Below are 16,237 nucleotides of genomic sequence, written 5' to 3'. Positions count from 1 at the left end.
ATAGCGTACAGTCTACCAGTACATTTACACCATTGCGTGCAGTCTACCAGTACATTTACACTATAGCGTGCAGTCTACCAGAACATTTACACTATAGCGTATGGTCTACCAGTACATTTACACTATAGCGTACGGTCTACCAGTACATTTACACTATACCGCACAGTCTACCAGTACATTTACACCATAGCGTACGGTCTACCAGTACATTTACACTATAGCGCACAGTCTACCAGTACATTTACACCATTGCGTGCAGTCTACCAGTACATTTACACTATAGCGTACGGTCTACCAGTACATTTACACTATAGCGTATGGTCTACCAGTACATTTACACCATTGCGTGCAGTCTACCAGTACATTTACACTATACCGCACAGTCTACCAGTACATTTACACCATAGCGTACAGTCTACCAGAACATTTACACTATAGCATACGGTATACCAGTACATTTACACTATACCGCACAGTCTACCAGTACATTTACACTATAGCGTGCAGTACATTTACACTATAGCGTACGGTCTACCAGTACATTTACACTATAGCGTACGGTCTACCAGTACATTTACACTATAGTGTACGGTCTACCAGTACATTTACACTATAGTGTACGGTCTACCAGTACATTTACACTATACCGCGCGGTCTACCAGTACATTTACACCATAGCGTACGGTCTAGCAGTACATTTACACTATAGCGTACGGTCTACCAGTACATTTACACTATAGCGTACGGTCTACCAGTACATTTACACTATAGCGTACGGTCTACCAGTACATTTACACCATAGCGTACGGTCTACCAGTACATTTACACTATAGCGTACGGTCTACCAGTACATTTACACTATACCGCGCGGTCCGCTCCCCACAGGCACCTGACGCCCCTGGGATTATTATCCGGCTCATGCTGTCACTCAGTGTTGTTTTATCACGTCAAGTCTTTATCATTTCCACCTTATTCTCGTTATTAATGATTTTTATTCACTCTCTTCCGTGTTTCCTCCATTATTATTCCTGGCCCGGTTATGACACCGCTCGGCGGGCAGCACAGGAGTCTGTCAGCTCCTCTCAGCTTTTTCACGCCCTCCTTCCCTTTGCCTCAAGTAAAAAACATGGCTCAATCACCATGACGTCACCGTTGCCATGACAGCCGCTGAAGAAGACTCAGGCCGAGCCCAACACAATTCATTCTCCTGAAGTCTCCATGCCAACGGGCGGGTTGCGGGGCGGGGCTTTCAACAAGTGAGGGCCAACTCCATTTGGGAACAGGCCCGACCAAGGACACGGACAGCAAGTGAAACCGGGGGTGTGGTTAGGTGGGGGTTAAAAGAATAAAAAAAGCGGGATATTTCGTTAGCACCACCCAGAAGGGCGGAGCATATAAATAAGTCAGCCATAGCGTTCTTGTGTTGTCAACGTTTGACCACGCCCCTGCTCCCAGTTCCCGCCCATTCTTTGATCTTCCTCCCACTCGCCTTTGTGTCTTCGGTGTGGGCGTGGCTAAAAGAGTTAGCGCCTCCCTTAGTGGTGATTGGCTGCGGTTCCTCTGCGTTTCCTCCCCCTGGGCGTGACCTTGTGGTGATGTGACGCAGCTCCGCCCGGTTAGTACAGCTAGGCTCTGTGAGGGAAGCGCAAAATGGCGGACGGAGAGCTGAACGTGGACAGTCTCATCAGCCGACTGCTGGAGGGTGAGTGTCCCCGACGGGCTGAGGAGGGGGTGACGAGAGGCTAGGGGGGAGCCGGCATTGGGTGTGTGGGGAGCGGAGGGCGGTTATGGGGTGAGCGGAGCGGGCGGGGAGAGGAGCCTGCCTCAGAGGCCCGAGGCGCTGGAGCTCCTGTGACGCCCGTGAGTCCTCTGCCTGACCAGGGCTGTTACCATGGAGACCGCTGAATGATTGGAGGGGTGCAGGGTGGTCTAAGGATCACCTATTTATTGGGGGTGGGGGGCAGTTATTGGGGTGCAGGAAATGATCAGGGGGTGTCATGTAATGTGGGAGCACAAAATAGTGCTGTGAGTCTGAGTCACGTGGTGCAGGGTTTTTTTTTAAGGGGGGGGGGGTGCTAAAGGGATCCTCTGAGGTAGTAGTGATACCCCCCCAGGTAGTCTAAGCTGAGGGATGACACGCCTCCTGTAGTGTAGTATCTGTCGTCCTGCGTCTCATCCCTTTAAGTTAATTGCGCCAAATCTATCAAGATAACGCAGGCCGAGTCTGACAGTTTGTTCCTGACGTGGCGCTTCCTCCCACCTTAGTTTGCACACTTTTGATAAGGCCCCCACCCAAAATAATATAATATAAAGTGGCGCCTCATTGGAGGAGAACAGGTGTATATAAGGAGGTAGAGTGTCGGTTGGGGGTGGTAGTCTTGGACCCTTATGGTACATGGAGTGGGGTCTTTGGAGATTCACCTGTAGCTGGGTGGTAGGAGCCCCGGCACCCAGCGAGGTGATTATTACTATGGCGCTGACATGAGTTGTGCCATGGTACAAGAAAGTCCTGCCAACTGATGAGAGAGGAGCACAGGAGCTTACAATCCATGGGGTGGTGAATATGAATGATCGCAGTGTGGGAGATGATGGGGGTATGAGTACTTATTGCCATGGAGTCTATATAAATCCTCAGTATGGGTTGTGGATGAGAGATGATGGGGGTGTGAGTACTTATCGCCATGGAGTCTATATAAATCCTCAGTATTGGTTGTGGATGAGAGATGATGGGGGTATGAGTACTTATTGCCATGGAGTCTATATAAATCCTCATGGGTTGTGGGTGAGATGATGGGGGTGTGAGTACTTATCGCCATGGAGTCTATATAAATCCTCATGGGTTGTGGGTGAGATGATGGGGGTGTGAGTACTTATCGCCATGGAGTTCATATAAATCCTCATGGGTTGTGGGTGAGATGATGGGGGTGCGAGTACTTATTGCCATGGAGTCTATATAAATCCTCATGGGTTGTGGGTGAGAGATGATGGGGGTATGAGTACTTATCGCCATGGAGTCTATATAAATCCTCATGGGTTGTGGGTGAGATGATGGGGGTGCGAGTGAAATGCGCAGATTCTGATGTGTTGTATTTCACTGTGTTGTGTTTACTGGACCTTTTGGCTGCAGAGCTTGCAATCTTAGCAGAGCGCTGGCGGGGTGAATATTTTAGCTTATCTTATATTCTTGCATCATGTGACTGAGTGGGCGGGGCTGGTGACCCTTGTAGTGGGGGGTCGACAGGTACTGAACAAGGAGCTCTCAGGGGAGAGGGTGTTGGGCCTGGAACAGAAAATAGTGCATGTGGGCGATGTACAGAAGGGCAGGGGACAAATGTCAGCAGCATGCAGTTGTCCATGGGGGTAACGTTCCTGCCGTGCGCCCCGGGGTGCCACCGATGGGTGTTCAGTGTTTTGCCCAGGTTAGGTTGGAGTGAAGTTTTCAAGTCTGGATGAGAGAGCGTGCCAATTCTGCTGCTAGAGCCCGCGGTGTGTGCCATCTCGCCTGTCACGTGCCGTGCTGCGACTTCTACAGAATAAACAGTGGTCATTTGGAGTCCTGAATGTCAGATCGATACTTGGTGTCATGAAACGGATACAATGTTGCAGCTGATCGGCCACGCCCCCTTTAAGCTGGAGGGCAGCTGGGAGCTCGAGGTTTTCTGATGCCCTCGCGCCATTTTACTGGGTTGTTGTGCCGATTATATTCTTATATTGTTCTGGGTTCTTACATGGAGTGGGGGGGGGCACTGGTGGTCTGTGAGGAGCGCCCGATGTCCGGGATCAGTGACTGATGAGGAAGGGGGTGCTGACAGCTGGCGGGTATCCATGATGAGCCCGCTTCCAGTTCAGGGGTCTTGTGTCGGCGGTGCTTTGCCGAGTAGATTCTGGGAGTAGTAGTTTACGGCCCCCGGGGTGATGGACCTGGGAAGCTTTCTCCACACGATGCCACCATACATGGTCACACAGTCTGATGGGAGCTCGGGTCATCAGGTAATCTCTTAACTAGTAATTCATTAATAATCAGACCCCATCTGGGTGATCACCCGCAGGTTTATTGGGTGCATGTGGTTATAGTTGAGTAACTTTCTGATGTTTAGGACCTTTTTTTTTTAATTTATTTTTTCTTGCTGTTTTGCTACCTGCACTCTGGGCGGCAGATGCCATTGACGTCTACCCTGCAGACAGCTGCCTCCACCCAGCTTGCCGCAGGAACGATTTTCAGAGTCCATAGGCAATACAAGTAACCCTCTGGGAATAACAACTCCCAACATCCAGCAGCTTCCATGGCACGCTGGGACTGCAGACGTTGGAGGGCAGTGGAATCATCCCTGGGATTGGCTGACGGGGAGAAGCTTTGTATGCAGAATTTCTGTGTCCCCGAGAGGAAGTAGCTTCTGCATGTCCTGGGACCCGGAGGTCTCATTCACGCGACCATATTTTCAGTCCGATACGCTTTTTTGGATCGCATGCGGACCCAACCTCTAGAACTTGTTCTGTAAGAACAGGCGTTTTGATAATTCTGCGGGGAGCACACAAGACGGTACCTGTGGTCTGTGGACTGTAAAATGGGTCCGGTCGGGGTTTGGTATTTGGCTAGAGAACTCTAGACTTAAGGGACGGAGTGCAAGCTCTGCCGGTGCAGACTGCTCCCCATGGCATTCTAATCATGGTGGTGCTTTTCTACAACCGTTTCACTGTCTACCGTATAACTTTATTGACAGGTTACTTTAGTAACACAAACCTAGCGCCTTACAGAGCGTGCCGTGCGCACTCCGCCACAATCGGTGGCAATGGAAGTGGAACTGCAACTACCATCATGCCCTCGGACATGAACGCGAGCCGGTTTCCGGCTACGTGTGATAACGCGGTGGCCGTGGTGTGTCCAGGGCGTGCGCTGGGTGTGTTTCTTTGCTCTGTGACCGGTGGACATGAGTAATGCACAGGGCGAGATCTGCCGCTGGGACGGTGCCGGCCTGCAGCTTTATTCTTGGTAAGAACTACATGGACTGTTCCACCGAGAAGACCCCTGTCCGGGTGCCCAGGACCCTTCTGTTTGGTAGTAGGGCAGCGTACATTTACCATTGCGTAGCGTCTGTGCCTGAGCAGAGAATCCCTGGACTTGGGAAGTGACGTCTCGGAGCGGTGACTGCTCCAGGCTGGAGACTCTTCTACTATATTTGGCCATTGTTTAGAGAGAGAGCAGTGGGAATGAGGAAGAGAATATGCTCTGTGGGGGTTGTAGTCCCGTCGTCCTGCACAGCCGCAGATCTGCCAGAGGCTCTCCTCGCGTCTCCCTGCCTCAAACTGTCCGCATCTCCACCGCCAGTTGTGACTGCGATTATAGAGTCTAGGCACAGCGCACAATGTCACCTCCACTGAACCCCCGTGTAATTTGGTGACACAGTAAAGCCGGAACTGATGGGATTTAGTGTCCAGGGGGTTATTAATAGAGATCCAATTATCCGCGCTCCGCGTCTTGTCGCAGAACTTACAGGCTCAGGTTGTAGGGGAAGACGAGTAAAAGTGGCTTTATATGGGGGACGGGGACGTGACAGCGCTGTCATGGGAGAACCATGTCCATATGAAAGGTCCCCCTACACGTGAGCGCCGTCAGTCGCTGCATAGAGCAGCTCAGTCGTCATGTAATACCAGATTTCTCCTGTAGTGGCCGCTGCTGCAGGATCTGTGATCTGGTTTGCTAGAACCAATTGTTTTCTTCTCCCAGGTTTAGATTGTCAGCTCTTGGGGCCATTCTGCTAATCATCGCGTTTGTATTTTTACAGACTGTACAGCGCGATGGCATATGTTACCGTTACTAATGGTGGAGGTTAGAATTATAGTAAAAAAAAAATATATTTTTTTTGTGGTCAGGTTCTCCCTGCTGTGCCTCTTCTATGGCATGAATAGCAATTCCCTGCATGTCCGTCAGCAGGCTGCGGCCTCAGATAAGTCTGTAGTGCAGGGATCGGCAACCTCCGGCACTCCAGCTGTTCTGAGACTACAACTCCCAGAATCCTCCTTTCTCTTCTATGGGAGTTACAAGGACAGCCAAGTATGTGTGCATGCTGGGAGTTGTAGTTTCACAGCAGCTGGAGTGCCAAAAGTTGCTGACCCCTGCTGTAGAGAATAGCACTGTAGCCCCCTGACTGAGGGGATTGCTGGTGGTCTTGCCTTTTGTAAAGTATGACGGTAATAAATGACTACACTGCTAGATGATTACCGTGCTGGGTGTCCTTCACGTGGGTGGCGATGTCACTGTAATGAAATCCTCCTGGTATATTTAGCCAGACGGTGACCTGTGGGAGTGTGTCCTTACTGCTGGGGCTCGGGGAATGCTCGGAAAATCACTCGCCCACAGGTTCTATCTGATGCAACAGATTTGTGTGTTATGACATGAAGAATGAGGTATGTTTCCACTGGACTCGGGGTCGAGTGGAGGGGTGGACCATAGGCGCAAAACGCAACCAGAGTTTATTTCAAACCAATAGGTTTTTTTATTATCGTGACGTGTTTCGGGGTTCTGCAGACCCCTTTTCAAGTCTGGATTCAGATGGGGTGGCACTGGCAGAAGACGCCACTGGAGAAACATGATTGGAGGAGACAATCCGGATTGAAGAGCAGGCTCAGCGCTGGATCGTTCCTGCTGAACACCGCTACGGAGCCACTGTTCCCCACCGTACCTTCATGTGATCATCCATTGCTGTCTCCTCCAATCAAGTTTCTCCAGTGGTGTCTTCTGCCAGTGCCACCCCATCTGAATCCAGACTTGAAAAAGGGGTCCGCAGAACCCCGAAACGCATTGTCACGATAACGATAATAAAAAAAAAAAACTATTGGTTTGAAATAAACTCTGGTTGCGTTTTGCGCCTATGGTCCACCCCTCCACTCGTCCCCCGAGTCCAGTGGAAACATACCTCATACACTGACCCAGACGGCCAAAGGTGAACATGGACGAAATCGGCAGCTCCAACCAGCGACACTTAAACCACTCCTACTCGCCTCCATTACAGTTGCACCGAATATTAGGTGCAACAAGAACAGGTGAGCAGTACCATTCTTCCTGCATTTGGAGGCTTGTTTTGAACTTACTTACCCTATGAGCGCCTTTTTCCTCCTTTGGCCACGTTTTTCTTTATGACATAAAGAAGGGAGAGGCAGGTAATGAATATCAGATATGAGTGCACTGTCACCAACACAGTGTGACACCGATCGTTTATAGTGCTGAATGTCATGGGGCACGGTGACATCAGAAGTCATACTAGGTGTGACCCAGCGCTGCCGGCTGCAATCTCCCGAGGACAAGTCCCTGTTCTGTGGGGTGAAGGGTTAAAGGGCTTCTGTCACCCCCCAAACAGCAATTTTCAGTATTGGACTCAATATAATTGCTAATGTACACAGAGTCCATATATACCCCTCTTACCTCTGGCTGTGCTTTAAATTCTTTAAAAATGGTACTTTTGTGATATGCAAATTTCTTCACTACCCGCAAGTTGGTCGGTTACTTGCTGGTAGCTGCCGCATCCTCGGTCCAAAAAAAAACGCCCCCTCCCCCACTTGATTGACAGGGCCAGCGAGCGCTCGTCTCCTCTCGCTGGCCCTCTGCCCATAAAATGCTGCGCCTGCGCAGTACCGGTCCTCATTTGGCACAGCCGCTCTGAGAGAAGGATGCTCGCTTGCCCGCTCCTTCCTCAGTGCGCCTGCGCCAATGACGTCAGCCTACACCCGGAAAAGAAGCATCGGGTGTAGGCTGACATCATCGGCGCAGGTGCACTGAGGAAGGAGCATCCTTCTCTCAGAGCGCATGCGCCAAATCTGGACCGGTACGGCGCAGGATTTTATGGGCAGAGAGGGCCAGCGAGAGGAGGAGAGCGCTCGCTGGCCCTGTCAATCAAGTGGAGGAGGGGGCGTTTTTTTAGACTGAGGATGCGGCGGCTACCAGCAAGTAACCGACCAACTTGCTGGTAGTGAAAAAATTTGCATACCACAAAAGTACTATTATTTAAAGCACAGCCAGAGGTAAGAGGGGTATATATGGACTCTGCGTACATTAGCAATTATATTAAGTCTAATAATGAAAATTGCTGTTTGGGGGGTGACAGAAGCCCTTTAATGTGAGTGGCAATAGTGCTTAAATGCATATCCCCTTCATATGCTTGGGGAAGGGGGGTCTAACTTCTGGGGGCTCTTAAGCTTTTGGATTGCAAAGGGGGAGCTGCTGTCCTCCCACTGCGCAGGCGACACGGTATGGATCAGTGCTGCAGCGCTGGGAGTACAGAGGGCTGCAACCTCCTGCACTCCAACTACTGGGAAACTACAGCTCCTAGCATGCTCTGGTCAATTCTGTAGGAGTTCTGAGAACAGGCTGAGCTAGTGTGCATGCTGGGAGTTGTAGTGCCACCGGTCCGCTGTACTAAGGTTTGGCGGTGTGTCCCACATTGATCAAGCAGTGAAGGTGTGTCCTTGCGTCTCCCGTTGCTTCTTAGGATATGTTCACACGAGTCGGACTCGGCCTTGGTTTCGGCACAGATCCCTGCGCCAAATCCTCTGGTGATCCTTCTCCAATTCTCACAGATTCGACATAGAAAACCCAAGGTTTATCCTTACTTATGATGATGGGGGTGATCCTCACATGGGCCTGCTGCAGTGCAAAGTGCACACTAATGGTGGGAGTGCCCCTGTAAACCGGCTGTGCATGGCCGCAGAGCATCCAGTGCTGGCACACACCACCCTGAGATGTGCCGGGTCCGGTCACCAAGGTCTCTAATGCTCCTTAATGACGGCCCAGTTCTGCGGTGACGCGGCTCCATGCTGCTGAACAGCCAGACAGACAGATACTCCATCCATCACAGGGCGTCCAGTGTATTATGTCATGATGGGCCCCCTGTACGTGCCGCGCATCAATAATGTATGAGGAGTTCACCGACCCGGCCTTCTGCTGAGATCGTCCCCTCTAGAGGAGAGCTTCACTTCCTGTTCCTCGCAGAACGAGCCTGGAGTTCTCCCTGCGACTATTTATCTTTATTTGTATTTTTTCTTTTTCTGTACACGTTTGTTTTGAGCACAGAAAGGATATTGGTTTTCGGATTTCACAACCTCCGAGACGGATCTGTTTGCTGCAAGCAGTGACACAAATTATAGGGGCTCATGGACAAAGATCTTACTCAGCAGCTGCGGGATCAGTGACAGTGGTCTAATCTGGTAAACAGGTTCACGTGGCACCGTGTGTACCTAGTGACCGCGGAGTAACTGAACCTGTATGGCAGGTAATGGGTTTATCTGCTTTCATAAAATTATATATCCCATTAATAAGGGCTAGGGCAGCGTATGAGCACCGCTACATCCTGTATTATACTTCAGAGCTGCACTCACTATTCTGCTGGTGCAGTCACTGTGTACATACATTACTTATCCTGTACTGATCCTGAGTTACGTTCTGTATTCTACTCCAGAGCTGCACTCATTATTCTGTTTGTACTTAACCACTTCCCATCCGGGCCATTTGCCCCCTTCCTGACCAGGCCAAATTTTGCAAAACTGACATATCTCACTTTATGTGGTAATAACTTTGGAACGCCTTTATTTATCCAAGTCATTCAGAGATTGTTTTCTCGTGACACATTGTACTTCATGATAGTCATAAATTTGAGTCAAAATATTTCACCTTTTATGAAAAAATCTCATTTACCCAAAAATTTGAAAAATTCGCAATTTTCTAAATTTCAATTTCTCTGCTTTTAAAACAGAAAGTGATACTTCATAAAATATTTATTATTTAACATTCCCCATATGTCTACTTTATGTTGGCATCATTTTGGAAATGTCATTTTATTTTTTCAGGACGTTAGAAGGCTTAGAAGTTTAGAAGCAATTCTTCAAATTTTTAAGAAAATTGCCAAAACCCACTTTATAAGGACCAGTTCAGGTCTGAAGTCACTTTGTGGGGCCTACATAGTGGATACCCCCATAAATGACCCCATTGTAGAAACTACACCCCTCAAGGTATTCAAAACCGATTTTACAAACTTTAACCCTTTAGGCGTTCCACAAGAATTAAAGGAAAATGGAGATCACATTTTTAAATTTCACTTTTTTGGCAGATTTTCCATTTTAATCAATTTTTTTCTTTAACACATCGATGGTTGACAGCCAAACAAAACAATATTTATTACCCAGATTCTGCGGTTTACAGAAACACCCCACATGTGGTCATAAACTGCTGTATGGGCACACGGCAGGGCGCAGAAGGAAAGGAGCGCCACATGGTTTTTAGATGCCATGTCCCATTTGAAGCCCCCTGATGCACCCTTACAGTAGAAACTCCCAAGAAGTGACCCCATTTTGGAAACTAGGGGATAAGGTGCCAGTTTTATTAGTACTATTTTTGGGTACATATGATTTTTTTGATCATTCATTATAACACTTTATGGGGCAAGGTGACCAAAAAATTGGTTGTTTTAGCACAGTTTCTATTTATTTATTTTTACAGTGTTCACCTGAGGGGTTCAGTCAAGTGACATTTTTATAGAGCAGATTGTTACGGACGTGGCGATACCTAATATGTATACTTTTTCTCATTTATTAAAGTTTTACACAATAATAGCATTTTTGAAACAAAAAAATTATGTTTTAATGTGTCCATGTTCTGAGAGCTATAGTTTTTTTTATTTTTTGAGAGATTTTCTTATGTAGGGGCTCATTTTTTGCGGGATGAGGTGACGGTTTTATTGTTACTATTTTGTGGGACATACGCGTTTTTGATCACTTGGTGTTGCACCTTTTGTGATGCAAGGTGACAAAAATTGCTTGTTTTGACAGTTTTTTTTTTTACAGTGTTCACCCGAGGGGTTAGGTCATGTGATATTTTTATAGAGCTGGTTTTTACGGACGCGGCAATACCAAATATGTCTATTTTATTTTTTCTATTAATTTTTTTTTTTTATTCCTTACTTGGGAACTTTTTTTTTTTTTTACATGTGAAACTTTATTTTATTTTATTTTTTCAACCCTTTATTTTTTTTATTTTTTTTTTTTTTTACACTTTTCGTCCCCCATAAGGTCATACAAGACCTCTGGGGGACATTTGCTTCACTTTTTCTTTTTTTTTTTCACTGTTGATTTCTCCTGTAACTAGGGGTTGACATAGTAGCCCCAGTTACAGGACAAATACACCCCTAGAGAGGCTGTACAGCAGCAATCCAGCGCTGTACAGCCTCACAGCAGGGCTGATCGAGGTCTCTGAGAGACCTCACACAGCCCCTGCACACTCCGGTGAGCGCTGTGTCTGCAGCGATCGTGAAGGCAGGGACACCTGGGAACTGTCCCTGCCTTGTCTTAGGGTTGCCCTGCTGTCACTGACAGCGGGCAACCCGATCAGCACCTGCACGATTAGCGTGCAGCTGCTATTTCTGACAGGACGTTTTAAAACGTGCTGGCAGAAATAGACGTCCACCCATAGGACGTTTATAGTCTATGGGCGGACGTGAAGCGGTTAAAAAAAAGTCAGCAAGTTTCTCCTTAAAGGGGTTGTCCAAGAGAATTAGAAGTCTCGGGAAAGCCATCCCATAGCCTAAAATAAGTCCTACCCTTTCTCCAGCACTGGTCGAGTCCTCCTGCTGTTAGTTACAAGCAGTGATGTACTGGTATATGGCACATGACAGCTGCAGCCAATCGCTGTCCTCAGCAGTCTCTACTGCAGCTGATTGTTTAAGCTCTGGATGTCGTCTTTGACCCTTATGTACATGATTCTGGAGCCCCCCTTTAATCCTTGTCAGTGACCTACAGATGAGCAGTCCAGGTGATGCGTCCGTACAGACGGACGTCATGTTTTATACTAGAGGTGTGTGTCCCGCTTGGGTGACGTCGGCTCTATAAACCCGTTGCTTGGAGGCCCTTATTAAACCTTTGTCACGCCAGCTGCTTCCTTTGTGCGGGCGGCCATGTTCGCGAGTATATAATATACATGCCCTTCTCTTTGGTGGATCTCGCTGCGGCCTCGATGTGTTATTTTCTCCCTGTAGTCACATGCGGACGGATCCTCAATGATCGCAGTGTGGGACCGGCTCCTGCCAGCTCGGTAATGTCTGAGCCAGTGACATGTGGCATCTATTAAAGCAGCGGCCGGACGCAACAATGCGTTGCCTTATCCACCGCTCACTGGGGAAGGGGACACAAGCTCACTGGGGGTTAATGCCTGCATTTATTTTCCAGTGGATTTTTATTTTTACCTTTTTGAGTTCTGGTTCACTGAATTGGGTGCAGTTGGGAAACCTATTTAGGGAGCGTGGGCTGTGTAGAGGCAGCTGCCTAGGGCCTTCTGGAGGAAGAAGGCATGTTCCACTCTATTATCCAATGGCCGCAGTTATCAAAGGATTTCCTGCAGTAATGGCGCAAGTATCGGCCCATGCATGCAGCCATATACATTCTGTATGACCCCCAAGTAGATGAAAATTCTCTTCTCCATGTACTGTGGGGACTGTAGATGAGGCGATAGCTAGGCATGGGGGCAGCTTCTCCTCCTCCTCGGATCTGCTCCAGTGCGGAGCTGATGTGAAATGTGCTGCAGCGTCAGGTCACTGTTGGAAATTTGGCTTGACCAGTAACGCATTTTAGGCCGGCATGGGAATGTTTTTACATTCCAAATAAGAAACCCGCCAAAAGACTGATTGCACGGAGGAACGGGTCCTAAGCGTGCTGTACATGAGATAATGGTGCAGTCGACATCTGTCTCTCCTGATCACCCTTCTACACGTGCATGCTCAGTTTAGCCGAGCATGCATGTATTGTCTTGGTTCTGTGGGGTTGGCAATGACAGACAGATTTTGCGGGTTTAAAGTCCAAATAACACAAGACTTCAAGTTCATTCACTTTCACTCATCCACATGTGCGTGAAACACAAAATAAATCACCTGCCCGTCTGGGCGCTAACTATACATCGGGTTACCTCACCTATGTAGTCCGAATCCAACACTGGGGGTCAGGCTTTGCACAACCAGCATAGGCCATGCAGCCTCCTGGCTGTGACCCTGAAAGAGGCTCAGCCCTGTCTTTATCCCCACAGTAATAAGCCCACCAGCTACACCTGGGTTCATCTTGGGCTAGGGGGGGAATGTTGTACTGGAGTGGGAGAGAATGTCAGCTCCCTCTACCAACCTGAAACCACCCAGCTTTCCTGGGTTCTTTTACCTCACCCATCTGAGCATTCTGGATGGACTAAAGGATCAGGCATGTTGAAGGCAAATATGCTCGACCCTGCTGTCCTCCAGTGTCTGCCTTTGGGGTGGCGCCTCGCATTGAAATCTTTGGCCACCAGTTATCAGATGAGATTGGGCTTGACTGATATTCTAGCAAATGACGAGGATGGTGCGTGCAGCAGACTGTATGAAGCGTGTGCGGTCAGTGCTGGTGGCGATCACATGGTGATGGTGAGCCCCTCTCAGTAGTTCTGAGCACTTACCCAGTTCTCGCTCGGGGTACACCTGGTGCCACCCCAATGCACTCAGCCCCTTTGTGTCTGTGGTGACGTGTCCCGGCCTGTGCTGGGTGCACACCTCACCCCTGACTCTATGGATCTTTTCTGCCTGGTTTATGAATAGCTCCTTGTACTGACGGCGTCCTGCTGCACTCGAGTCTAATCTCGCCATCTAATTCTAAGGGAATGAACCGGCACAGCAAGAAACTGATTTTAGTCAGAATTAGGCTACTTTCACACTAGCGTTCGGGGCTCCGCTTGTGAGTTCCGTTTGAAGGGGCTCACAAGCAGCCCCGAACGGATCCGTCCAGCCCTAATGCATTCTGAATGGATGCGGATCCGCTCAGAATGCATCAGTCTGGCTCCGTTTGTCCTCTGCTCCGCTCAGCAGGCGGACACCTGAACGCAGCTTGCAGCGTTCAGGGCTCCGCCTGGCCGTGTGGAGGCAAACGGATCCGTCCAGACTTACAATGTAAGTCAATGGGGACGGATCCGTTTGAAGTTGACACAGTATGGCTCAATTTTCAAACGGATCCGTCTCCCATTGACTTTCAATGTAAAGTCAAAACGGATCCGTTTGCATTATCATGAACAAAAAAAAATAATAATTTTTTGTTCATGGTAATGCAAACGGATCCGTTCTGAACGGATCTAAACGTTTGCATTATAGGTGCGGATCCGTCTGGGCACATACCAGACGGATCCGACCTAAACGCAGGTGTGAAAGTAGCCTTATCCCACTTAAAAAGAGACCGTCTGGCGTTCAGAAAATACTATAGTCTGCGTGTGTGATAAACGTGCGAAAACTGCTGGTAACGTAATCCTTCAGCCGAAGCAAGAAAATCCAGCGTAGTGATTGGGATCCAGCTTAACCAGTTCAACACTGGGGCTTTTACCACCCCTCCAACAATTTTTTTCTTTTTTTTTTCTTTTTTAATACTACGTGTCTTTCAGCCATAAAGCCATAACTTTTATCTTGTTTTGTAAAACTTTGTAGATTTTTGTGCCTTTTTCTGGTGATACATGAGGCTTTATTTTGTTTTATTTTAGTAACGACTTTTTTTTTTATTTTTTATATTCCCCTTTGTTAATGGCAGCTAAAATTTGGTTTCTTTTATGGTCTCTGGGGTGGTCTTTTTAATTTTACACTGTAACCCGCCCCCCCCAATGAGGTAGTACGAGTCTACGAGACCTTTAGGGGACTATATATATATATATATATATATATATTTTTTTTTCCCCATTATTGCTGATTTCTCCTGTACCTGGGGATGTATTGGCCCCAGAGGTGGGGTAGGGCTGTACATCCTCACTGCAGCGCTGAACTGGGTCTAAAGACCCCATACACATTCAGCAGCTGTCAGCCGAGCAGTCGTGTGGCCGGCCGCTATGTCTCCCGACTCCCTCCTGGCTTCCACATACAGCTGAATGTGTATTTTTATTGGGAAAGCCGCTGCCAGACACTTCTGCTCGTCTCTCAGGAGAACAGAAGGATTGGGTGAAAATATTAATTTTGCCTGATCCTTGGCTCCCCATATACAGTGGGGGAAATAATTATTTGACCCCCTCACTGATTTTGTAAGTTTGTCCAATGACAAAGAAATGAAAAGTCTCAGAACAGTATCATTTCAATGGTAGGTTTATTGTAACAGTGGCAGATAGCACATCAAAAGGAAAATCGAAAAAATAACTTTAAATAAAAGATAGCAACTGATTTGCATTTCATTGAGTGAAATAAGTATTTGAACCCTCTAACAAAAAAAGACTTAATACTTGGTGGAAAAACCCTTGTTTGCAAGCACAGAGGTCAAACGTTTCTTGTAATTGATGACCAAGTTTGCGCACATTTTAGGAGGAATGTTGGTCCACTCCTCTTTGCAGATCATCTCTAAATCCCTAAGGTTTCGAGGCTGTCTCTGTGCAACTCTGAGCTTGAGCTCCCTCCATAGGTTTTCGATTGGATTAAGGTCCGGAGACTGACTAGGCCACTCCATGACCTTAATGTGCTTCTTCTTGAGCCACTCCTTTGTTGCCTTTGCTGTATGTTTTGGGTCATTGTCGTGCTGGAACACCCATCCACGACCCATTTTCAGTTTCCTGGCAGAGGGAAGGAGGTTGTCGCTCAGGATTTCACGATACATGGCTCCGTCCATTTTCCCGTTTATGCGAATAAGTTGTCCTGTGCCCTTAGCAGAAAAACACCCCCAAAGCAAAATGTTTCCACCCCCATGCTTGACGGTGGGGACGGTGTTTTGGGGGTCATAGGCAGCATTTTTCTTCCTCCAAACACAGCGAGTTGAGTTAATGCCAAAGAGCTCTATTTTGGTCTCATCAGACCACAGCACCTTCTCCCAGTCACTCTCTGAATCATTCAGGTGTTCATTGGCAAACTTCAGACGGGCCTGCACATGTGCCTTCCTGAGCAGGGGGACCTTGCGAGCCCTGCAGGATTTTAATCCATTGCGGTGTAATGTGTTTCCAATGGTTTTCTTGGTGACTGTGGTCCCTGCTAATTTGAGGTCATTAACTAACTCCTCCCGTGTAGTTCTAGGATGCTTTTTCACCTTTCTCAGAACCATTGACACCCCACGAGGTGAGATCTTGCGTGGAGCCCCAGAGCGAGGTCGATTGATGGTCATTTTGTGCTCCTTCCATTTTCGAACAATCGCACCAACAGTTGTCACCTTCTCTCCCAGCTTCTTGCTAATGGTTTTGTAGCCCATTCCAGCCTTGTGCAGGTCTACAATTTTGTCTCTGACATCCTTGGAC

At 48.1% G+C, this 16,237-nt stretch overlaps 1 protein-coding gene across 1 annotated transcript in view; it reads left to right on the top strand.

The window, feature by feature from the left end:
* Positions 1–1,567: 1,567 nt before the first annotated feature.
* Positions 1,568–16,237, top strand: part of PPP1CB (protein phosphatase 1 catalytic subunit beta) — a 34,528-nt gene continuing 19,858 nt past the window's right edge. Inside the window, exon 1 of the mRNA XM_040430632.1 lies at positions 1,568–1,702. Coding sequence (XP_040286566.1) covers positions 1,651–1,702 — 52 coding nt within the window. The 5' untranslated portion in view covers positions 1,568–1,650. The remainder of the gene's footprint in view (positions 1,703–16,237) is intronic.

Source organism: Bufo bufo, chromosome 4 (assembly GCF_905171765.1).
Source record: "Bufo bufo chromosome 4, aBufBuf1.1, whole genome shotgun sequence".
Classification (NCBI taxonomy): domain Eukaryota; kingdom Metazoa; phylum Chordata; class Amphibia; order Anura; family Bufonidae; genus Bufo; species Bufo bufo.
Note: the sequence above shows the minus strand (reverse complement) of the source record. Positions and strands in the feature narration are given on the sequence as shown.